This window comes from Oryza sativa, chromosome 2 (assembly GCF_034140825.1).
Source record: "Oryza sativa Japonica Group chromosome 2, ASM3414082v1".
Classification (NCBI taxonomy): Eukaryota; Viridiplantae; Streptophyta; class Magnoliopsida; order Poales; family Poaceae; genus Oryza; species Oryza sativa.
This window is the reverse complement of record NC_089036.1, coordinates 33,091,619-33,114,880: the sequence shown is the minus strand read 5'-3', so window position 1 is coordinate 33,114,880 and position 23,262 is coordinate 33,091,619. Positions and strand designations below refer to the sequence as shown.

At 41.1% G+C, this 23,262-nt stretch overlaps 4 protein-coding genes across 7 annotated transcripts; 2 read left to right on the top strand and 2 right to left on the bottom strand.

The window, feature by feature from the left end:
• Positions 1 to 5,133: 5,133 nt before the first annotated feature.
• Positions 5,134 to 8,124, top strand: LOC9267910 (uncharacterized). 2 transcript variants are annotated; one of them, XM_026022926.2, is made up of 5 exons: positions 5,134 to 5,378; positions 5,554 to 5,729; positions 6,232 to 6,322; positions 6,579 to 6,965; positions 7,588 to 8,124. In XM_026022926.2, exons 1-5 carry the CDS (start codon positions 5,207 to 5,209, stop codon positions 7,857 to 7,859), a joined length of 1,098 nt encoding a protein of 365 aa, XP_025878711.1. In that variant the 5' UTR covers positions 5,134 to 5,206; the 3' UTR covers positions 7,860 to 8,124. The 2 variants fall into 2 exon arrangements, with proteins under 2 accessions (XP_025878711.1, XP_025878712.1); XM_026022927.2 differs by having other exon boundaries at positions 6,579 to 6,970.
• Positions 8,125 to 8,231: 107 nt separating this feature from the next.
• LOC4330879 (uncharacterized) lies at positions 8,232 to 17,415 on the bottom strand. Its single transcript, XM_015771633.3, has 12 exons — positions 16,840 to 17,415; positions 15,791 to 16,202; positions 15,243 to 15,578; positions 14,492 to 15,104; positions 14,229 to 14,397; positions 13,300 to 13,657; positions 12,713 to 12,823; positions 11,488 to 11,842; positions 10,565 to 10,787; positions 9,991 to 10,212; positions 8,816 to 9,421; positions 8,232 to 8,722 (listed from the first exon to the last, which is right to left on the bottom strand). Exons 1-11 carry the CDS (start codon positions 17,379 to 17,381, stop codon positions 9,268 to 9,270), a joined length of 3,495 nt encoding a protein of 1,164 aa, XP_015627119.1. The 5' UTR covers positions 17,382 to 17,415; the 3' UTR covers positions 8,232 to 8,722; positions 8,816 to 9,267.
• Positions 17,416 to 18,573: 1,158 nt separating this feature from the next.
• On the top strand, positions 18,574 to 19,246 carry LOC107277523 (uncharacterized). Its single transcript, XM_015768397.3, has one exon. The coding sequence runs from the start codon at positions 18,706 to 18,708 to the stop codon at positions 19,060 to 19,062; it is 357 nt and encodes a 118-aa protein (XP_015623883.1). The 5' UTR covers positions 18,574 to 18,705; the 3' UTR covers positions 19,063 to 19,246.
• Positions 19,177 to 22,098, bottom strand: LOC4330878 (uncharacterized). Of its 3 annotated transcripts, none has more exons than XR_001542961.3 (8): positions 21,914 to 22,098; positions 21,354 to 21,456; positions 21,045 to 21,124; positions 20,602 to 20,931; positions 20,314 to 20,387; positions 20,146 to 20,231; positions 20,004 to 20,081; positions 19,177 to 19,721 (listed from the first exon to the last, which is right to left on the bottom strand). XR_001542961.3 is itself a non-coding variant. In XM_015768395.3 (8 exons), exons 1-8 carry the CDS (start codon positions 21,998 to 22,000, stop codon positions 19,710 to 19,712), a joined length of 798 nt encoding a protein of 265 aa, XP_015623881.1. In that variant the 5' UTR covers positions 22,001 to 22,098; the 3' UTR covers positions 19,177 to 19,709. The 3 variants fall into 3 exon arrangements, 1 of the variants encoding a protein (XP_015623881.1); XR_001542962.3 differs by having other exon boundaries at positions 20,004 to 20,072; XM_015768395.3 differs by having other exon boundaries at positions 20,004 to 20,072; positions 20,146 to 20,188.
• Positions 22,099 to 23,262: the final 1,164 nt, after the last annotated feature.

Here is a 23,262-nt window from a genome sequence, read left to right as displayed (position 1 = left end):
TATAAATATATGCTAACTGGATATAAATGCTATCTAACAAAGTATATATGTAAGCTTGATATACATGAACATGAATTTTGATACAAAATCCTACGAACGAAAGTTGAAAGACAGAAACCTAAAAATCCATTGTAAGTAAAATAGCAAAAATGTAATTCAAAGCCTTTGTGTAATCATTAACTCGGCTTCTGATCTTGTCTCGGCCCCATGTCCACACTTCTAAGTTCGAATTAATCGCTACAACAAACAACGGTCGGGCCTTCACGTAGCATCCCTGGCCCTCGATGTTTTCTTATCGATCGATCCTTTATTGGCTTCCATCAATGCATGCATGTTAATACAGATTTGCTACGTACGTAGTACGTACGTACATGCAAGCCATGCATGCATGATTAAATTCATTTTTCATCGTCGTGTCAGCCACTCAGGCAGGGCCGTCATAAACGTTAAATTGCAGGTTCAGACGTTTGCAGTAGGTTGTCACCACCACCAGCTCCAGTGAACAAATCTGACGCGAGATTTCAGATTTTCACCGCTTTCACCTCACCAAGAGATCGACCGGCCGCTCGTGAAATTTCGCGCATTTCACCTCACCAATTCACCAATGGCTTCAATAATGTGGCGCCGCAGATTGAAGCAGTTTACCCATGTGCAGCTGGAAACAGATCCTGAGACGTAACCAAAACGGGCGCCGATTGTTGAGCAAAATTCAGTAATGAAAAGGATGGTACTGGTACGTACGCGAGTCGTTGTAAAGAATCAAGTGCATGCATATATATGCTCGATCGCCAGCCGGTGTCCTCGCTCGGATGTGTGCAACTGTGGAATGTGGAGGCTGCATATATAGCTGAGCTGCTGGGCCAGTTGTGTTTGTAAAGGATATCAATGGTGAAGAACAGCAACAAATCATCACGAGCTGCTTTGGTTATGGGTAGGTGGCCGTTTTAAATCCTTGCAGATGGTTCAAGATTCGCAACAGTTGACTTGGGGTTGCCATGCAATAACTGACTAGCTGACAGTCTTAGTACATGTGTTTGCCCACCATTCAATTTTGCCACTGCACATGCTCGGCTCTAATACTCCATAGCTAGCGATTTTCATATAAATAAGTTAGGGTCATGTTAGATTTAGAGGATTATCTATTTAGACAGTGTTTAGTTCCTTTAAACTTTCAATTTTTCCGTCCCATTAAATATTTAGACACATACATGAAGCATTAAATATGGATGAAAAAACCAATTACACAGTTTGCAGGTAAATTGCGAGACGAATCTTTTGAGCCTAATTACGTCATGATTTGACAATGTGATGCTGCAGTAAATATTTACTAATGATGGATTAATTAGGCTTAATAAATTCGTCTCGCAGTTTACAGGTGGAATCTGTAATTTGTTTTGTTATTAGTCTATAGTTAATACTTTAAATGTGTATCCGTGTACTTCAAAAAAATTTTGGCACACGAACTAAACATGGCCTTCATTATAAAAATAATTAATATATAAAAATAAACTTAACAGATAATTTAAAACAAAATGGTCTAAACAATATAGTAGGAAAAAGTGTTTTTTAAGAAAAAAATATCTTTTAAAGTATGGGGCAGATAATTCATTTTCAATAATCTGAAAAATAAAAGAACAAAGGCCTAGGGCCATTTGAAACAAAGTATTTACCGGATTATGGCATTTTAAATTGTGTTTTAAGTAGTTTTATAGCTAATTTGTTAAAGGTGTGGCAAATTATATAAACTGGGACCAATAAATCGTTGATCACAGGTGAAGTTTAGCTCAAATAATTAAGTGATTTGCCACAACTGTATCAATCTAAATGCTTGCCTAACAAACATTGACATGTCGACATTCGACGTGATAAACTATGGCTGTGGACAGAACAATGTCCTTACCGATTACATTGTTTTATATCAGCGGGGAATGTGAAACATGCCAATGAGGTTCAAACCTTCAATTCGTTCCATCTCTTCGAATCAAGGCAGTATATAACTACTACTCGAAGGGATGTAAATTTTAGTGGAGGATCGGATTAGCCGCAGCTCTGAACAACATGCATATACTCCTAGATCGAAGAGGAGAGAGGAATTGAAATAGCTGTCACAAGACACCAAGCAAGTTCATCATTGTACCACAGTGGACAAGACTAGTGATCAGTAGCTAGTAGGATAATCCATGTGTCTAAATTACCTAGTACTGTACCTGATAGCACTGGTCAGTGGAGATGGTGAAAACTAGAGGCAGAGGCTCCGCTTAGGTCGTTAGGCGCACTGTTTCTTTCGGCTGATTTGGTGTGGGTGTCTCGCACATGCTTCGCCAGTTTTGCCACTCTCGCAGTCGCAGCTAGCAACAGGCGCCTTGCGCTGCATAATCACAAAGTCTCGCGCGTACAGTTTCCGATCCAGGACAGAAAAGCTTTGGGAGGTGATAGTCGCCAATAATTACATCTTAGTACAAGATTCTACCCTACAACAGACAACTCGGCAAAGCGGTAAAAAAAAATTAGCAGCTCTAATCTATTGGTGTCCTAGGCCATATCATCTGTTCCTACTCTTGTAGTACTACGGCAATTCTTAATTAACTTGTTCAGTGTACGTAGTACAGTATCATTGTTGCTTCAATTTCGCCGGCATCCTTTTGAGTCGGGATTTGTGACTAGTGACCACCAAATAAACTATAGTGGTAATCTTTTTCTGATTGTAGCTATCAAATTAGACATGGTAAATGCGTCACCAACCAAGCAAATTAACACGTTTAGGCAGAGCCGCAGAATGCACTACATAGATCATCAAGCAATTAGCACAGGGCGCAATAAAAATCTTTCCTAGCCGCGCTACTGAGTCCCTTCTACACGATAGTAGGACGTACGGCATGCATGCACTCTACTAGCTCCAAGCCCTGCAAGCATGAATGTTTGTCACCCAATCATTAACCGAGTAGGTAAAGGCCACGGTTAAATATGCAAATCAAACTATAATAGGGCCTTGTTTAGTTTCAAACTTTTTCTTCAAACTTTCAACTTTTCCATCACATACAAACTTTCCTACACACATCATTTCAATTTCAATCAAACTTTCAATTTTAACGTGAACTAAACACACCCTAGCAAAAGTACAGAGAAAAAAAAACAAGGCTACGTTTTTCTCAAGATGGACGTGCAGCTTTGGGTAGAGACACGGCAGTCGAGCTAGCCGTAGTTGCAGTAAGCACACAGGCAAGTAGATATGGTCCAATTGGCTTAACCATTTTTATTTTCTTCTTCAGAGGAATGGCTTAACCATTGGTGAGTGAGCATGATGGAGTAGTAAAACTGTTGGAAGCTAGCATTAATTCATTTGCTTTTGCATTGACCATTAGCAGAAAGAGTGAGTGAGAGAGCAAGTAAAGAAGAGAAGTAGCAGAGCACGCACCTGCAAAAGAGGCCACTTCCACTTCCAAGTCGATAGTTTCTCTGTAAAATTAACTCATGGGTTTACACCAAAAGTCGAATCAGCTTATGGATTCATGTCAGGGCTAAGTACTCGTACCCTTTCTTGACCCCCTTTGGGGAACTCATTTCTGTTCCAGGCCTGATTGATCTCCCTTTTGGACCATGCCTTTTATTGATCAATATGTACGTTTCTTTGCTTCATTAGCTGGTTCAGAACTTCAGATTAGTTACATTCTTTAATTGGTCATTTCCTTGTGCCGTTGTGCATATAGATGATTGATGAACAAACCACACCAGCAGATTAATCTGTCAATGATCACACCACATATATATTTTCTCTGTCTGTTTCTTTAGGTTTACCAACCATGCATGCATGGTAAATTTCATATTAATTATTGACATTTCATATCATCCTCTGAAATTCGATGTTTCACATCATCCAATACTACTAGTAGCTTTTAAGTACTGGTAGTATCTTAAATAGTGATATTGTTGTGTGGACCCTTTTGGTCATTATTGGTGATATGTGAAGCCCCACACTTGGGTTGGGCAAAGGAGTTTCTGTAACAAGTACACAGAGCTATGATAAGCTCGCAGTTGTCCAAGGATGGCAGTAATGGCAGAAGCTCAAAACTTATGGTACAGTAAAAAGGAGAAATATAGCAAACACATTTTCTTGGCCTCGTCCAAAGATTTTCATGAAAGAATGCTAAAGCTACCGGTGCTGTCCCCGTCTGGTGCAGCAGCGATACGAACAAAAACATCAACAGTCACGTAGTACTTGCAACTCCTTTTTACTCTCCCCACCCAACAATTTTACTTTACCACCCCTCGGTCACACTTGATGGCATTAATTCCTCTACTGCAAATGTCAAATATTGCATGTGATGGCATTGGCGTGAAATGTTTTGTGAATACATAGAAATAGCTTATGATCATGAATATAACATATAGAAAGCCTCCTCCTTTTGGATTAAATGATTTTACCAGATTTTTGTAGGATAATTGAGTTAAGTCACGTGAAAATTCCGTAAAAATTCATGTTTTAGCCAATTAGCCCTAAAAGAGCAATGTTACACGTACTTAAACTTTTTTTAACAGAGCTCTTATAAACATTGATCTAAATCTTTTGAATTAACTAGATGACAGTTACAAGAAATCTAGATATATGACATAGCACATCAATATTAGTAAGAGTTTAATTAAAAAAAATAGTACGTTTAATATTTTTTGTTCTAAGGTTGTATACATGTCACACAAACTAAACTATACCACATTATTAACAAACTGTCTACATTGCTTTTAAGTACTAATGTACTATCCATATCTATCTATTTTAGATCTTTTGTATCTCGGCGAGTATATGGATGGACACTGTTGATCAATTTCACAATGTATTGAATGCACTGCTGGCAACATTCTCCGATGATGATAGAAAGGGGGAGAGGGCAATCAAACATAACGAATCACGAGAAAGGCCTAGATGCATGGAGCTATCCATCCAGCAACCGCAACTTTTTCCCCTTTGCTCTTTTGCTCTTGTTTATTCGTTCTTTTCCCATTGACCGGTTGCTGGCTGCCTGGCTCCTCCTATTGATCAATTCCGTCCATTCCCATCCGCCCAATTCGACACAGCTTTTGTTGCCACGAAAGTTGCCTCCTATTTAAGCCCCAGCCTCATCAGCATTCAGCTGCACAGCCATAATAGCTAGCTCTCTCACACACATAAACACACACGAAAGGACGTAACAGGGCAAAGGAGAGTAAGGCCATGGCCCTAGACAACTACCACTCCTACTACGTCGACGACCACTTCGTGCTGCCTCCTCCTCCTCCTCCTCAGCTGGATTGGGATTGGGATCAGCTACAGCTGCACACACTTGGAGGAGGAGGAGGAGACGCCGCCCAAGATGGCATTCATGGCGCCTTTCTTCCGGCCATGCGTAAGACACACCCACTGCTACTAGCTACCACCTCACACACAGTATATACGTAGACTCATGCATACGCAGATACGCTTGCTTTCCTCTTTTGCTTGCAAGCTAGCTAGCTAGGGCATGTTTGTGTAGTGAACTAGTGAGATAGTGTCGTTGAGCTTAGGTTCGTTGGTGTGTGTAGTAGGTTTGGAGTCGCCGGAGTCGTCGTCGTCGGAGGCGTCCAGTGGCTACCTGCAAGACGCCGTCGCGCACTGGAGCGACCGTTGCAATAAGCGGCAGAGGATGGCGGAGGCGGCGGCGCCGCCTCGACGGCCAGCGGCGGCGGCGGCGAACGAGGACCTGCACTGCCTTCTTCAGGTAAATGCCATCAACACATTCATGGACAATGTACCCGTCATCGAAGATATATGATGCATGGTTCATCGTAGATTCATTGATGCAAGAACTTGTTGCGTTTTCAGGTAGCTATAGTGGGTAGCTAGCTCGGCGCCTAGACAATATATTCATTCTTTAGTAGTGGTTACTTATTACTGGAGCTTTTTTAAAAAAGATGAAAGATCATGAGATCACTGAAACTTTTTTGTTGCCTGTAAAACTTCCAAGTAGCAGTAGTAATTAATCTCGAGTAGAACGAAAGTGCTAAGAACATAACAGAGATCACAGCAAAGTGGAAAGGCACAACTCCATTGTCGCAATGTCGCATATATGCAGTAACATATACTTACGTACAAAAGAGCAGTGCAGCGTCGTCGTGTCTCCTCGCAGAAAGCAAGCTGTGCCTGATTGTCTTCTTCCTCGCCTTTTGCTCTAGCTAACTCGTAGCTGCTGTTGTTTTGTTGCTTGCTCTTGCCACACACAGAGCTTCTGGGATTCCAGCAGCAGCGGCGGCGAGGGGGGTCTCATGCATGAATTGAATATCATGATCCCGGAGAGCGGCAGTTTTGTCTCAGGTGATTATGAATATCGACACGTCCTTTTCAATCGGACAGCTTTTACTACCACATCTAAACACCAGATTAATCATATCTCCGATCGAGTTCTTCCTCGTCACTGCATGGCTGAATTTCTTCAGGCTAAGCAACAACAGCTAGAGACAAAATAGCTGTCGGCTTCTCATCACAGTCAATTATCAGCAAACTTAGTACATCTGATCTTAGTGTCAAAGTAGTTGCATTAAAACAACTTAGGACCCTGTTTATTGGGCAGGAGATGAGGACGACGCATCGGGTTGGGAGCAGGAGCAGAGGGGCCCGATCAGCGCAGCAGCAGCAGCAGCAACATCAGCAGTGCAGGTGCCAGCGGCGCAGGGAGGAGGAGGAGGAGAGGCAGCTGATCCCATCCTCCACAACCACAACTCCTCGCCCGCCACCTCTCGCACCACCACCGGGCAAGGCGCTGCGCAGCAACTGCAGCTGCAAAAGGCAACTAGTGCAGCAGGCGCGGGCCACGCAGCGGCAGCGGCAGGGCGGCCAGGGCGCCGCGGCAATTACTCCTGCGAGGAGCACGTCATCGTGGGCAAACAGCAGCAGCAGCCATCGCCGTCCTCTCGTGCCGCCTCCGCGTCGTCGCCTCGTCGCTCCTCGTCGCTGACAGGTGAGGTGAGGTGGGGTGGGGGTGGGTGGGTGACCGGTGGGCAATTATCACTCGCCGCGCATGTGTGGCAACTGAGGCGGTGGCAGGGATTGGGGCGGGGAGCAGCAGTGCTTGCAGTCTTGCAGATGTGGTTTCGAACGTATTTGCCTTGTTAAACAGTTTCATAGGCATGCATGGATGCATGGCAGGCCGCATCTATTGATTGCCCCCCTCAGTTGTTATTTACTCCTTCATAGTATAGCTTCTATAAATGAAGAGGGTTTTTAAGTAAAATGCTACATCTGTCCCATAATAGTTGTCTTTCTAGGATTCAAAATTTGTTCCAATATATTTATCACTAGAAAGTACTAGTTGTCACATCCATTCCTCTATATTCAAATTTCTTCCTTTTCTACCCCTAAACTACTACTCCACTCCTAACCATATATACCATTTAATGTGGGGTATTATAGTCTTTTTTCTGAAATCTTAGTCCCTGCTAAACTATCTAGAATGACAAGTATTTTGGGACGGACGAAGTAAATAGTCATGTTGTTACTGTTCAACCCCCCTTAATAATAAGAATTGCATTTGTTGATGTTTATAGAAGTGTAAAAGAAATTTCTTGGTCATTCATTCACAGGGAAGGAGAAGAGGGACACGGGCGTGCTGTACCCGTTTGCAGTTGTCAAGCCGCTGGGGTTAGAAGGCGGCGGCGCGGCGACGCTGAACGACGTCAACCAGAGGATCCTGAAGCGGCCAGCCAGGCCGGTCCGGCACCCAGTCGGCCAGTTCGCGTGCAGCCCTGCTGTGTACGCTCATGGACTAGGCCTGTCCGGCAAAGCAGTTGTTAGCCTCACAAGGATCAGGACGGCAGGAAAGGGCACCATAACCATCATCAGAACGAGAGGGTGAAGTGAAGGAACCAATTATATGGAGAACTGAACGGACAAATGTCTTGGTCAGGAAGTTAGGATAATAATGGGGGAGTTAGTTTACCCACCCTTGTAAATACATAGCCACATCCTGTGGGTGAGGAGGGTTCAAATTCACCAGGATGCATCAAGGTATGGTACATATGGAAGACTGCATTGTATCGTTACCTTGTCGGGGCCTCAGTACTGTATTCAATTCAACCCTCTTATCATGCCAAGCATAAACCAAGATGTATATTGGCACAGCCTTTAGGTGCCTGCGTAGGAAGTCCCTTATCCCGGATTCTGATGAGGAAGATCGGCAATGAACTAGCGAGTATCAGCACATAACAATCAATAAACCTGCTACGTGTAACTGCAAATGGACCGTCGAATACAAGAATACTCGAAAGCGCTATAGCCTATCGGCCTCTCTCCACCATCGCCGTATCGCGTGGGCGTTTGGCTAGGAGTATAGGACGCAGGCATCACAGCAGCGGAGCATAACAAATAAAGAGTAAACAGTATCCTACGAGAACATGGTATACAACTATACCTACTAACATCATTTGCTGCAGCAGACTCAGCTAACAAGAGGTAGTATGCACCCCTCATCTAGCAACCCTCTTTTGTAATTACCGAGTCATATTTTTACGGTAGTTTCTTTTTTTTTTCAAAAAAAAATGTGTCACTTCAAGCATTGTACACATATATACCACAATATTAGTATATTATGTTCAGAACTAAGCTTTCCTTCTTTCCGTTTTAAAAAGGACAAGCATCGTTTAATCGCAGAAAGATGATAAATGAAGACATACTCCAGGCTTTTGATTGACGCTAGGGTACTGCATAAATACCCCCAACCTGCTTTCACAAGGAGTACCATGAGCAAGTGCAGTAAGAAAATGACGAAGAAACTAAAAAAACATATTTGCTGTAAAATACAGCATCACTTGCCTGAAGACGCAGTAATTTTTTATTTATCAACTCGATTCTCTGCCAGCTTTTGATGTTCCATTTTGGCAAGACAATTTCAACTTTATGCTGCCGCTCTATGCTTTCCTCCATCATTACTTCATATTGACCTCTTCCTGCAGTTGTGCCCTTCCAAGAAGCATGAGCCAACCAAATACAAGGATTGGAGTGACCAGACACAAGCCGAACATATGTCTCCAGGAACAGAAAATAAATCACATTAATATGTCACGAGATTGCCAATCTAAAGATGCTTTGGATGTACATCGTGTCCAGATCACATTCCATGCGACATAAAGGTTCCTGAGCAACCGATCTTGAGAGTCCAACAATTATGAGTTAAAAGATCACATGCAACCGATCTTCAGTTGCAAGATGGAACCTTGAGATAATATGGAGATCTCGAATTATGGACAAAAACAGGGATAGCTGCATCACGTATCTGTTTCATCTTGCAGGAGTATCTCATAAATGTCAGTTCGAATGTGCAATTCCTTGTCACGCATTACTTCTTGGAGATCTGACAACTCTTTCAGTGTCAAAATTGAACTCAGTTTTTCAAATCCATCAAGCCATAATCGTTTAGACCTGCAAAGTGGGATGTCTTGTTATGAGTGCCAAGTTCCAATTGTCATTAGTTTGGCCATCACTCAAGTTACAGTTTAAATGTTTAATATTAGAAAACAATAGCAGCTAAAATAACATGAAAATAGAACTTGTGTTTCCCAAACCCACAATTAAAGATGGAACTTTTTGATAAAAAAATAAAAAAGAAAAGGCAGAAGCTACAAGTTCCGAGTTCCAAGTAACAAGTTCATAGAGCAACCATATTTGCAAGAACACCAATTTACTGTCAAAGCACTTTCTTCCAAAAAAGTGTGGTTATTTAAACTTTATACTCTATTGTACATTTAGCTATCTGTAAGGGCAATAGCACAACAAAGTTCAGGTGCCCATTATCCTCTGATGAGATCTCTTCTGTACTCTAGTAATATAGTGTAAGTATAAGATACAAATGTAACAAAAAACATATAAATGATCTTTGTTCCAAATTGGCTACATAAAAATAGCTGGATATAGATGGATGATAGAATAAGCAATCATGTAAGTATAACCAGAGAAACATCAAATTGCGACAACATATTTCAGTACCATACCATGGACAGGCATGTATAGCTCTGAAGAACACACGCCGAGCTGCAGAAGCATTGCAAGCTATCTCTGCCTCATAAGCTAGATAACAGCGCCACAACAGAACGGATTTCTGTAACTTATCATCAGTCAGAGCTCTCTCAAACAGATTGTGTATTCTATTGTCTGATCCAGCTTTGCACAATTCAAAGGACAAAGCAAAGAGCAAGCCAATTATGGAAGGATCCCTGATAAAATCAAAAGACAAAGAGCAGTAAATATGCAATGCAATACCATGCGCACTTCAGAAGATATTTTTAGAAGAGTGCATGCACCCAAACTGGCTACTTAAAGGAAAAAAAAATACTTGATATATACTGTTTACTGTGTCAGGAAGTTCGCAGGTTACAAATGTATCTCTATATACTGTGAAAAGCATCACAAAAAAATGTATTGCTAAAGGAGACCAAGAGAATCATTAGCAGGATCAATTACATTTCTACCTTATTACACAATATATTCCATATTTTTGTCAGAGAAGAACACCATAGCATGTAATAAAAGCAGTGTGTTATGGATTTTGTAGGGAAGAGAACTCACCTTTGATTAAATTTGTCGAGTGTGAGACGTAGATTATTGGAAACACTGTAAAGGCAACCTAGAGTTAACATGGCTGCATATGATTTTGGGTTGTACGGATATGTTTGTATTCCTTGCGATATTTTTGGCCAAACCCTTGAGAGACTCAACTGATTAAGATTTTTCTGAAGCTGCTTGATGTAGTGCATCCACAATTCTTCGAATTCTAAGCTATGGTTGTTCTCTGAAAAATCATGATAAGAGTATGCTTAATAGATTGCGAATTTGACAGATGAGAATAATAATACATATTTACAGACATAGAAAAGCAAAGTAAATGAAAAGGATAAATAAAATCATGAACTATCAAGCACTGCAGAAATAAAATAAATGTAAGATCTACAGTGAAATGCTAGTTAATTTGGACTATGGGTGGAGACTTGTGATCCAAATAAGCTTGATACTTCATGCAAAATCTTGGTATCAAAAGCTGTAGTTGACACCTGAGCAGCCTTGGGAGTACTAGAAAGGAGCTTGTCACTTCCAGTCAGAAAATAGGTATGTTTATTGAAGATTGTAAAATATCTAAGAGTTTAGCAAGATACATGAAAACAATTTCAAATGTCAAACTAAAAAATACGTCTAACAGAGCCCTAAAGACAGGTTATAATTCAATAGTTAGCAGATGGTAGATAGCCAATATATAACAATTAAAGGAACAGAAAATGTAATGGCTTAGCATGTGGTTGCTTTTATGATCAGTATCTATTAGACTATCACTAGTACTTGAGAAAAAAGTATGGGAGGACAAACAATGGCTACAATTTGTACAAAAGTCAACTCGCCCCGCTTATAGATAAATAAACATACACATGAGCTAAAAGTAAAGGCATGAGTAATTATCATTCAGATTATCAAGAAAAAGGTGCTGAAGGATGAAATACCTGAAGGTGTCATATAAAAGGTCTCTTCTATAACTTCAAGACCAGAAGCAAAACCAGATGTCATACTCTCAAACAAAGATGCTGAGCAGATTAGAGCAACAGACTCTTCTTTCATACCATCACTTGCAAATGAAGATCGCAAGCTTCTAATCTGCTCTTTAAATCCTTGACGAGCCTTTAACACCTGAGGTCGTGATATAGACCCATCAAAAGAAGCATACTTCGCCTTGTCCCCTAAGCAGGACAGAACGTGGATTGCACGATCCACAGAGTCAGAATTGTTTCTTGAAGCATATATTGCTAGCTCCATCTCAGCATACCAAAAATAAAGAATAGGAACCTTCTTCCTGAGATCCTGCCCAACGAAAGCAGAAGCGAGCATAAATAAATGTGCTAGAATAGAAGACTATATAAGGCACATTGTTGTGCTGGGAATAGAGCCCTGAAATCAATAAAACTATGTTTGACATAGCTGACCAAGTACCGATGTGGTGTTTCCTTTCCAATAACATAAACTGCTCAAGACAATTAACTACGTAGTATATGCTTTCATAAAGTTGCTTGAAACCTATTCTAACTCAACCACGAGATTGCTGCTAGACCAATGTGAGAAACCTGAATGGCAAAAATATGTTAGCCAATTTTCTTGCAACAGGCCACATCAAAATGATTGTCTATTGAGAAAACCAAGTGTCACAATGTCCACTCTATAATAGTAGCTACCCCTAACATAATATTGCGAATAGGTTGAGTAGTTATAGCATGTGATCTAAGTTGGTGACCATTGGTTTGTGTCCATGGTGGAATTGAAAATAATATTGTGAAAACGAGTGAGTACCTCTATTCCAAAATAGAGGTTCCCTACTTGCCATAGGAGGTGCGCAGTCAAACTTTCAACACTTTCAAAAAAAACTTTTCAAACCTTAAGCACTAATAGATATCATGTTATTGTTTCTCACAGTAACTAATTCCAGGCAGTACATTTTATAATGCTTATCAATGTATAATGTAAAAGAAGGGTATAATTGCTAGCAGTGTGTCAGAGAACCATTGCAATATACAGAACTACATCTATATTGGAATTTGGAAGGGAGGTAGTGAGTGAGACCCATTTGACATACTGATCTATATTTCTAGCAGCATTGGCACATTACAAAGACATAATGACAACATTGATTGTATTTTTGGATCTGAACATACTGATTCATTTACTTTATGGTTTTACCTCTGAAGCTCCTTGAGAAGTTGATAGTGCCAAGTCGAATATATGCCTTGCTTTGACAAAGTCCCCATTCATAGCCTCAATTCGTCCATATATTCCACAAAGCAAAAGATCCTACCCGAAAAAGGTGACATGGTTCAGTTTTTTTTTCTTATTTCAAAAGAAAAGAGCGTCGTGCTCCAAGTATCACTGTTAAGAATATTTACTGATACATGTAGTGCAGGTATATAAATATTAAAAAAATGCACACATGGAACTGTTGGAAAAGCAAGATCCAAAATAAGATGAACGTTGAAATACTTTGAGCTAGTTAAATGAAATGGATGTTATTGAATTGAAGAGACATGTCTCAATCTCTGAAGAACTCAGTTTGATTTTGGTTCCCAAACTGCATGATGCATCCAGTCTACCAAGAGACGCAGATTAAATACAATGCACGTATTCAAGAAAACATAAAATGCACAACTAGCTAGCTTAAAACACATGAAAAAACTACCGGTTTCTGTATGCTCATTGCACAACTAACGACCTAGTTTTCACCTGTTATGCTACTCAGCCAAGTGATGCCAAAAATACGGAACAAGGCATACCTGTCTGTCTTTCTTCAATAGATTTTTGGCCAAAGCCCGGGATGCGGTGGCTGGAGTAGCCAGATATTTTTCTTGAGCTGTATGAATTTGGGGGGTAACAAGAACAGCTTCCTCCAGGATATGATTACGAGGGAATACATCAAGGAAAAGCAATATTGCATTTTTCAGAAATTTCGCAGTGCCAGGCCTTTGAGAAAATTCATGCATAGTTCCTAACAATGACACCATTTTATTATGAACTGAAGTTTGGTTCTTGTCTATAAGGTTAGACACCGTACTAAGATCTTCCTGAATGTCATCTGTAATCATCTCTAGGCTCAAATTCCTATCAATCCAACTTGAACTGTTGGTGGATGTCCTGGAATGTAAAAATATCCTGTAGTTAACTCATTGGTACACAACAATATGAAAATGGCAAGAAACAAATTGTGAAAAGTAACAACTTATTCATAGTGCAACCCAATGAACTGCTCATAATTAATACAGATTTTTAAGGCACATAAAATGAGGACAAGGCTGATATAACACATTTCACATCTCACTGCCATCGTCTCTGTTTTCATCCTACATGTCCAAATGTTTGCTTGCAAGGACTATAAACTCCTGGGCAGTAATACCATTACCATCTATTTTCCTTAATTTCTGGATTCAAGTAAAACTATCAACATGATCAGCACAAGTCTAAAATTAAGATGCACTTGCCATGTTGAATCATACACCTCATTATACAGTTACAGCTATCATTAGTATGTTCTTTCAAAGGCCCATATAGTGATGATCTTAAGGAATACGTTCACATCTTTAAAAAATGAGCAATAATATTTGCTGTTTCACTGAGGTCGAAATGCCATTTTTATTGTACAAGTGCTAGTAGACTTTGCGTACAGAGAATGACAACAGCTTATCTGAAAAGAAGTAGATGAAATTACCATCTAGAAATTTTTCCACCATAGAAATCAATGAATTGGCATATCAAAGAAAAGCGAGCCTCTTCAGAAGATAGAGAGAACAGGAACTCAGTTATATCCTCAAACAAAATTACTCTGGAAAGCTGATCATTGTCTTCTCCAGTTGGAGCATCATCAGAATAAAGTGATCCTGTCCATGAAAATGGCATCCAGTGTAAGTACTGGGTTAGCTAAAAAAACAATGTGATTTGTCAATCTACAAACACAAGGAGAAAATAACGTACCAAGTTTTTCATGAAGAGGCATCCATTGTTCATTATCCCTTGATAACTCCATAAATGACCATCTATTCCACGTTTTTGGATCTTTAACTTCACTATTGTAATCAGCATCTCCATCAATCCCAAGCTTTTTCAGCAAAGATTCAACATCTTCTTGTGCAGATGGGTCCTCATCATCTGGATTTTCTGCATCATTTCCATCAGATGTCGATGGTTCCACTTTGCTTGTTTCACTATTAGTCCTTAGAGAAGGATCAAACCAACCACTCCAACCACCCCTTTCAGTTTCTTGGGTATTTTCTTGTATATCTATATTTTGTCTACTCTCCTCATCTTTTGCCAACCATCTGGACCATCCAAGAGCCCCATCTTCTCCGATTCTAGCACCACCATTGTTCCAGAAGTGCTCAAAGAGTCTTTGCTTACTGCTTGTGGTCAGATGAAGGGGAGGGGAGAATAAACTAAATTCTATTTGAGCCTGAAATAGTGCAGTTGCTAATTCCCGATGTCCAGTATGCCATTCGAACCGACACAAATTCACAAATATATCCACTAGACCGAGTTCAAGATGAATTAAGGAAGAATACTTAGGTTCGAGACGATCATATTGTGTATCCTGTGAAAAAAAGAAAGAAAGAATAAACATCAGAAAATTTTAACTCGCTAACAGTGCATACATGCCGAGAGAGGGATAGAAAAAGGGGAGGGGGAGCAGATAAGCTGAACTATATACAAAGAAACACTGAAGTTGAACCTGCCTACATAGCTTAGTACAAGCTGCAGATAAAGCCTGTACTGCATAAGCGTAAGACTTCCGTAGGTCAGATACTTTGAATCTGGAGAATTCCCCTTGACACAGAAGTAGATACTGTTTCCACAACTTACAACTATCCGGGTGTTTCATGAGTATCTGCTCCCATTTATCCAGGAGATTCTGGGTGCTATCCCTCTCACCATATGCCTTCAGAAGATAAAGCAATAATTCTTCATTATCTGGATTAAGCTCTACAGCTTTTTCCAATATACTAATTTTTCTTTCAGTTGTTTGCAAACGGGCTGCTTTCTGAGGTTGAGTACTGGCAACTTTATCCTGTAAAAAGTAGCAGAGAAAATTTCTTCAGTGGATTTATAAAGAGCGGACAAGGAAAAGGTTGAATGAAGAAACATTATATTAATAAGGTTGATATCTTAGAACTCTCTATGTAACTACTAATGATATCCCATAAAAGTAACAACAATGTGGATCACACTATGCACTGTTTCACAAAAGAAATATTATAACATCAGACAAATTGGTAATACCTGGAATCGGGCAAAGTCCAACCAAATTTTCTCATTGTGAGGGAACTCCCGAGACATCTTGTTGAATTCTCGTGTCCTCCGAAGTATTTCATCTTCCCAAGATTCTTCAAGTTCCTGTTCCCCAGTAGTGTTATTTTCAGGAAGAGATGGTATCCCTAGGGGGATAAAATCTTCTGGGAGAATTGCAGAGTTATCCTTTTTCAATACTTTTAGGTGTTTGAAACCCTTATTTCTTTCTACAACTGCATATTTCGCCGAGTAGTAGCGACCTCCAGCTCTTGCTTTGCTATTCAGTCCATCTAAATCTGACTCATGACCCATATGTACCGAGACACCCAAGTTATGAAACAAAAGCCGTTTTAGACCACGTGCCTCTGGCATGTTTTGAGACTTGTAGCGTGCAATATCCATTCTGCATAATTTTCTTGTGTGTCAAATTTCAGTAAAATGAAAAATGCATCTACAGTCAAACTAAACAAAAATGAAGAAAGCAGAAAAATAAAGAATCAACTCATGAACCAAGGAAAAAAATGGAAAGTCACAAAATCACACTAAGCATTAATATTCTGGCCAAAGCATGATGTAAGCTGATTCATTCTATTTAAATCAGATCTCGCTTTTCTCAAGACGAAATCAAATCAGCCCACTTAACTTCAAAGGGGACTAAACATTAATGAGCTTCGAGTTCAGTAAATTTGCCTAACAGTTTCTTGCAACTCAATTAGCCCAGAGGCTTTTATTTATTTCCCTCAGAGATCACAACAAATATGTTTAAACAAGTAGCTATGAATCTAGGAAAACAAACTTGATACTGAGAATTCTGATGATGCCCTAAACAGAAGCAAGCCTGCACAACATCTAACATGCCACTTTAGCAGCTAGTCTAGCACACCTTCATGGAATTGCGCAATTAACATAAACGCCCATGGTTTTCAAATGGAACCTGATACCGCAAAAATGGAACAAACCCAGTGCGTATGCCTGATTATTAACTTCAGATGACAATGCAAGTTCAGCTTTGCTACACATTTCATATGCAAAAACCTGACCTGTATATCGATCCAAACGCCAAGTTATCCTGGTCGCCCTTGGCGTCGAAGTAGTAATCCTTAGCCAACTTCGTCTCCGACCCAGCCCAAGCGCGAACCCCCGGCTTTCGCGAGGCTTCCGCGCTATTGTACCGCTCCTTCTCCCGCCTCCGCTTCCTCCTCTTCCTATCCTTCCGTCTGTCCCTCCTCTCCTCGTCGGAGGCCGGAGGCGACGGTGAGTAGGGCAGCAGGTCATACTTAGCAGGTGCGGGCCGTGGCGCCTCCTCTTCGTCCGACGAGGCGCTTAGCGGCGGCGGTACGGATGAGGAGGCAGTGGCGGGGATGTTGAGGGAGGAGGCGTCGAAGGAGAAGCTAGGGTTTGAGAGCCACTGGGACCCCGCCGCGGGGGCGGAGGATTCCTCGGGCGCCGAGAGGGGGAAGAGAGGAAATAGAGAGGAGGAGGAGGAGGAGCGGGCGGCGGCTGTGGTGGGAGCATGCGGATCGCCTTCTCCGCCGGCGGCGAAGGCGGGTGGCGGCGGCGGAATCTCCGGCGATGGCTCCATGGCGGTTGCGAGCCGAGGGGGAGGAGAGAGAGCCGAGGGGGACGAAGAGGTCGGGCCCACGGTGATAATGGACTCTGGCTTGTTGGGCTAACTAAATTCAGCCCATAAGTTTATTGGGCCTCCATGAGTGTGAGAGATCGACAGATAATTGGGGGCATAAGTTCACTTCAGATCCCTTAATTTGTCGCCAAATCTAAAATTCATGTCTAAGGGCCTGTTCACTTTGATGCCAAAAATACTTTACCAAATTGCCAAAATTTTGGCATAGTTGCCAAAATTTTGGTAACTTGCCAAAATTTTGGCAGGATTTCTTATATAGTTACCAAAATTTGGCAGGAAACTAAACGTACACATATTTTTGGCAACTTTACCAAAATTTGGTAAGGTTGAAAATGGCATCAAAATGAACAGGCCCTAAACCTCTACTCCCTCCGTCCCATAATATAGCAATCTAGTATAGGATGTGACATTTCATAGTACAACGAATCTGGGCAGGCCGCATGTCTAGATTCATTGTACTATGAAATATTTTATCTGGTCCTAGGTTGTTATATTATGGGACGGAGGGAGTATCAGATATGACTGTATGACGCGTCCCTCAACTCCTAAAATCAGTGAAAACAATATCTCAAGACGGTTCGGATGATGGTTTTCGGTTGAGGTTGGGTTTAAATCGTTTCCTTAATCGGTACTCCCTCTATCTAAAAAAAGCCAACCTGACCCCTCCTAGTCCTACGAATCCGTAGTACTAGGAGGGTCACATCCCTTTTTAGGTTGGCTTTTTTTGGGACGGAGGAATTACTAGATATAATGTGTTGCTCAACTTTTAAAACCAGTATAAGCATGCGTTGCTCAACTTTTAAAACTAGTATAAGCAAGATCTAAAGGTGGCTCGGACGACGGTTTTAATGTCTGGTTTAACTTGATCCTCGTCCCACGCTTACTTTCTGTTGCTGCGTTCTGGCACTGTCCATTGCGAGATGTTAAAAACACGAAAGGCGCACGCACGGACGCACGGCACCAAATGGGCAGCAACCGGAAAACCCGAACGATGTGGCTCTCGTTTCTCGCACGAGGAACCGAGACATATGGTTTGTCTTCATCGTCAGGAAACGAAAGCAAAACGCCCGCACACAGGGCAAACTCATGCTTTGATTCACACGCAACAATCATAAGACGGTTCCCATGGTGCTGTGCCGCCCCATGCATGCTCAAGCATTCTTCATCCCAGAAAAACCCGAGCTCTTTTAGACCTACAAAAACATGGATCGAGAGGCAATACGATCCACATCGAACTTAGATTAATCTACAGTGGAGCGGGACGATGTTGAGCACGAGCAATAGGTCGCTCTCGCTTCCTTTGACCCCTGTGTGCACGACGTTCGCCGGTGGCGAGGAGGACGGCGCGTTCACGGAGAAACAGCGCAAGTATCCCATCAAGATGAGGCGGCGCATATGCGCGAGCTGCGGGCTGCGCCGCACGGAGCACCGCGCCGACGCCGGCGTCGGGGACGAGCACCACCTGCCGCCGCGCAAGCGTCTCCTGCTCAGGCGCGGATGTGCAAAAGAGGAGGAGCCGCAGCCGGAGCCGGAGGAGGAGGTGGAGACCTGGAGCGGCGACGCGATCATCGTCACAAGGGGGAAGAGAGCCCCGCGGAAGAAGCGCGACAACGCGCCTTGAGCGGCTTGAGCTCTCGGGGTCGTATCTATGCGTGCCTGCGAATTTGCCATCTGCCATCCTACCTGAAGTAATATTGACGACCATACAGCAACAGCATGTTTCCTCCAAGTAAAATTGAGAAACGTGCAGATGTTTTTTTAGATAATGGAATGAAACATTCCAGCCTTTGCTCATCAGAGCTACAGCCAATTATTACAAAGTATCGTAGTTCAAAATGAAATTAAACACACCAACAAAATAAAAGACCAAACCAAGATAAGGAGTATACATTTATTCAAGTCTATTTGTGAATCTCCATCCATAGTTTGCAAAAAGTTGCATTACTGTCGTCTCAAGCCTACGACATGCAACCTTCATATGCTCTCCATCGTGCAGATGTACATTTGCGTTTTGCAAGGAAAGAATATGGGCCAGCCAATCGTGTTTGTTTCCCAGGATGGATTAGCAGGATCAGCTTCATTCAGACAAGAACAGTGCAAATGTGCAATACATCTGAATGCATTGCGATAACATGGTGTCCTGACGATATGCGGCCGCTCAAGCATGAGCTGTAGTGCTGTACCCTGTAAGGTGTCAAAACTGTAGTGGAGAACAACATCCATCATCACATCACATTTTAACAAGATTGGTCATTGCGCAGGGAGTTTTCAGTTGCCTTCCTGCAAATATTAACAAAAATACATATCAAGGACTTGTTTTACATCATATTAATGCAAATTCACCACATTATGCATTAGTGAGTAATTGGCATATAGCCAATACTAAACAAAGAAGATTTGTTACTAAGAAAAAGGATCAACACAGCCAACTCATAAAGAATTTAGTGAATGATTAATATGCCTGTCTGGCGAATATTTTTTCTATTCATCAGACTCAACCATCTTAGAAGTTGCAAGAAGGTAGCAGTAAATTTATGCAACACTGAACAACATGCTGCATACCTCTAATTTGGACTTAGCTTCAGATTCACATGCCTTGCACAAAATCTCATAGTTTTTTTCAAGCCCAATCTGTAGACACTGGAAGGATCACGATATGAACATCTTAATCAATAAAAACTATAGTTTATAGGCAAAACAATACCAGTGGATCTACTCGTGATGGCGAAGTACTGGATATTACATATCTGCAGGATAAGAGTTACATTGAAATGTTTCAACCAGCAGTCACTGCAATATTAACAAACCAACGATAAGGTATAAATTTAGCATAAATAAACTGTGGAGGAAATATTCAAGCCTAGCACTTCACCTCAACTTCTTGTAGAAAGCCATAGCAAGGTTGTTAGCTTTCTGAACAGTTAGCATCACTGCTCCCATTTGGCTCTGCATGTACACGCCATCAAAATCAGCTGATCCTTCATGCTGAGATTTCAGATAGCAATTTTATGCTAAAAAATGTACATGATAAGACAGATGAAGGAATAAGAGGTATCATAGAAGAATATAAGTACGCATAATATTTCTGGAAATATGTACACACAAAATTGAGCAGGTCATTTTAGTAAACCATCAGTAATTGTTAAACAAGTCACATTACCTTACAAGCTATAAGTTCAATCAATTCCATTAGAAATTTTCCCAGCCCCTTCCCCTGTGCAGAAGGCACCATCTGTAACTCATAGACATAAACAACAGGAACATCTTCTTCCAAAACAAATCTGTAGTGTACAAAACCAATCAAGCGATCTTCATTACATGCTTCATGTGTAAATTCTAGCCCGGAATCTTGCTTCATAATATTTTGGGTGGTAATGGCATTTGAAGATTGCCGGACAAAGATATATCGTGCTTCTGGGGCAACCATTTCCCGGCGCTTAATTTTCTCTTCTGAAGGCCATTCTGGCCCATATTGTCCCTCCATGTTAACCTATATTATTGCTTTCTAGCATTACATTCAATATTTATGGGGAAACTGTAAAAGGAAGATATGCAAAATATCCAGCAGCACTAAGAGCAAAATGAAAGAGAAATATATGTGACCTTGAGAAGATTTTGGATGTACTTCCTTGTTGATAATGGAAGTTGATTTCCATGTCCAGACTCCAAGTAGACCAAAAGACCTAAGCATAAAAAAGGTGAGATTGATATAATGCCCACAACACACATATAAGAAAATTGCATTGTACTGAATAGGACTTGTTAGGGCCTAGTGTTGGAATTATAGAGGTAAATTTGACATTAGGAGTTTTTTTTCCTTTCGCTGGGAATATTAATAGTTTCTACATCATGATGGAACATTACTAGTCCTAAGGTAGTGAATTTTGTTCACCAACAGACAATGTAGGTTACCATTTCTCTGATACTTATGAAAATCAGGAAATTGCGCTAGATGATCCTTCACGGCTACAGCTTTCCTGATAAGTTCTTCAACAGCCTTCTTTCTCCCCAATATCTAGGCAAAGGCAGAAGATTATCTGAATGAGACCCTGATATTAGATACATCTCCGCTATTACTCCTCAAATGCTACCTCGGTGACAGGAGTGACAAACCACCCACCAAATAAGTTTAAAAAAAGAACTTTTGACAAAAATCTAGAGGTTGCAACATACGTATTCAACAGAAGAACACATGAGTCTAATAAAGTTGACACTGCAGCTTTCGCAGTTTATGAAAATAAAGGAATTCGACACACTTGTAGGGTTTGAAGTGCGCGCTAATTGAACTCTGACATAACCAAGTGCCAAACACCATCTACTAAAAAAATACACAAAATCTTATCAGCTATTCGGTTTCGCGGAATATAAAACAAATCGTATCAGCCATGAGTAATCGACTACGGGTAGGGTGAAACGAACGAGCTATCGATACTGGCCCCATCAACAAGAGGAGAGGAGAGAAATATAAAGACCTGCTTCCTGCTCGGCCTCTTCTCCACGCCGCCGCCGCCGCCGCCGCCGCTTCTGCTCCGAGGCCTCTTTTTCTCCGCCGTCGCCATTATCCCAGCGCTTGCTGGCCCCGTGTCGGACTCTCGCTCGGGTCTCTCTCTACTCTCTCGCACCGTCGCCCGGCCGCCGGATGGAGGGGGAGATCCCTGGGGAAGAAAGGGGCGCCGTGCTCTACAGATGGGTTTGCTAACTTTTGGCCCAACTCGGAGAGGGATTGTTTTAGGTGGGTTGGGCCGATTCTAGATTGGTTGAGAACTTGAGAATAGGGTTCACATTTTCGACAAAAACATGTCGAATTCCATGATATTTCGACGTTTCGACATGACTCGGAATTAAGTTTTGATTGAAATTTCGAAGGTTAAACAGTAGATTTGGTCAAAATTCAGTCGAAATTTATCGATAACCGATCGAAATTTATCGAAAACCGTGATACCGATGGGGCTCGAAATTTAGTGGTCAACCGGTAATGTAAACCCTGAGATGCATGAAAATCTCAGGATTAGGATGCCGTGCCATAATCCTAAATTCAGAGGAACTCAAAGGGACTAAATCCACGAGGTTTTTGCAAAAAAGTGTTGTCTGGTAACATTATAGAAAAGCAAGTGGACTTAGGCCCCCTTAATTCAAAGGAAAATCATATCAATTTTGAAGGATTTCATTTCTATAGAATTATATGAAGAATGTCTCATTCCATGCAAGTTTTGGACGAAAATTAACATGAGTAGAATCTCATGGAAAGTTTCATTTGTATCTTTATCTTTTCTCAAATCTATATGGTCCAATCAAATGATCATTCTATGTTTTGCAATTCTATGTTTTATACTTGTATTATTATCTGAATCAAGTATTTTTCCTATTCCTCCATTTTTTTCATTTCTATAATTCAAAGAGTTTTTCTCCAAAATTCATATGAAATAATCAAATGATTTCGGAGAAGCCATTCATTTACTCCAATTCTCCAAAGGACCATGTGGGAAATTTTTCTGTTGAATTTTAGTCCTCCAAAATTCCTCCACTTTTCCTTCGCTCCAAAGAAGCCAAACATATATTTTAATTGATGGGCTGGTAGCATTTTGTTTTCTTATGATAAAACTAAATAAAGTACGGCTATTCATACAAGGGTCAAAGTTCTAGAATAGGAACAGGCAGATAAAAAATAACACTATCTTTATTTGTTTCTGTCTAATCTGTAAGAATACTCAAATTTGAGTCGTTTAAATGGGTCGGCAATGAATATTTGTTCTCGAGTGACGTACAGCAGAATTCCCAAACCCTTGGGCTCCACCAACCGCTGGTTTGTCTTGTTAGGCCG

Bases quoted from the DNA above. Each gene is read 5' to 3' on its own strand.
- LOC9267910 (XM_026022926.2), top strand. From the start codon at position 5,207: ATGGCCCTAGACAACTACCACTCCTACTACGTCGACGACCACTTCGTG. The intron at 5,379-5,553 runs GTAAGACACACC...TGGTGTGTGTAG, and splicing joins CGCCTTTCTTCCGGCCATGC to TAGGTTTGGAGTCGCCGGAG. The intron at 6,966-7,587 runs GTGAGGTGAGGT...ATTCATTCACAG, and splicing joins TCGCTCCTCGTCGCTGACAG to GGAAGGAGAAGAGGGACACG.
- LOC4330879 (XM_015771633.3), bottom strand. From the start codon at position 17,381: ATGGAGCCATCGCCGGAGATTCCGCCGCCGCCACCCGCCTTCGCCGCC. The intron at 16,203-16,839 runs GTCAGGTTTTTG...AAAATTATGCAG, and splicing joins GCGTTTGGATCGATATACAG to AATGGATATTGCACGCTACA. The intron at 15,105-15,242 runs GTTCAACTTCAG...TTTTTTTCACAG, and splicing joins GTACTAAGCTATGTAGGCAG to GATACACAATATGATCGTCT.
- LOC107277523 (XM_015768397.3), top strand. From the start codon at position 18,706: ATGTTGAGCACGAGCAATAGGTCGCTCTCGCTTCCTTTGACCCCTGTG.
- LOC4330878 (XM_015768395.3), bottom strand. From the start codon at position 22,000: ATGGCGACGGCGGAGAAAAAGAGGCCTCGGAGCAGAAGCGGCGGCGGC. The intron at 21,457-21,913 runs GTCTTTATATTT...GCCTTTGCCTAG, and splicing joins AGAGGCCGAGCAGGAAGCAG to ATATTGGGGAGAAAGAAGGC. The intron at 20,189-20,313 runs GTGAAGTGCTAG...CTTATCCTGCAG, and splicing joins GCTTTCTACAAGAAGTTGAG to ATATGTAATATCCAGTACTT.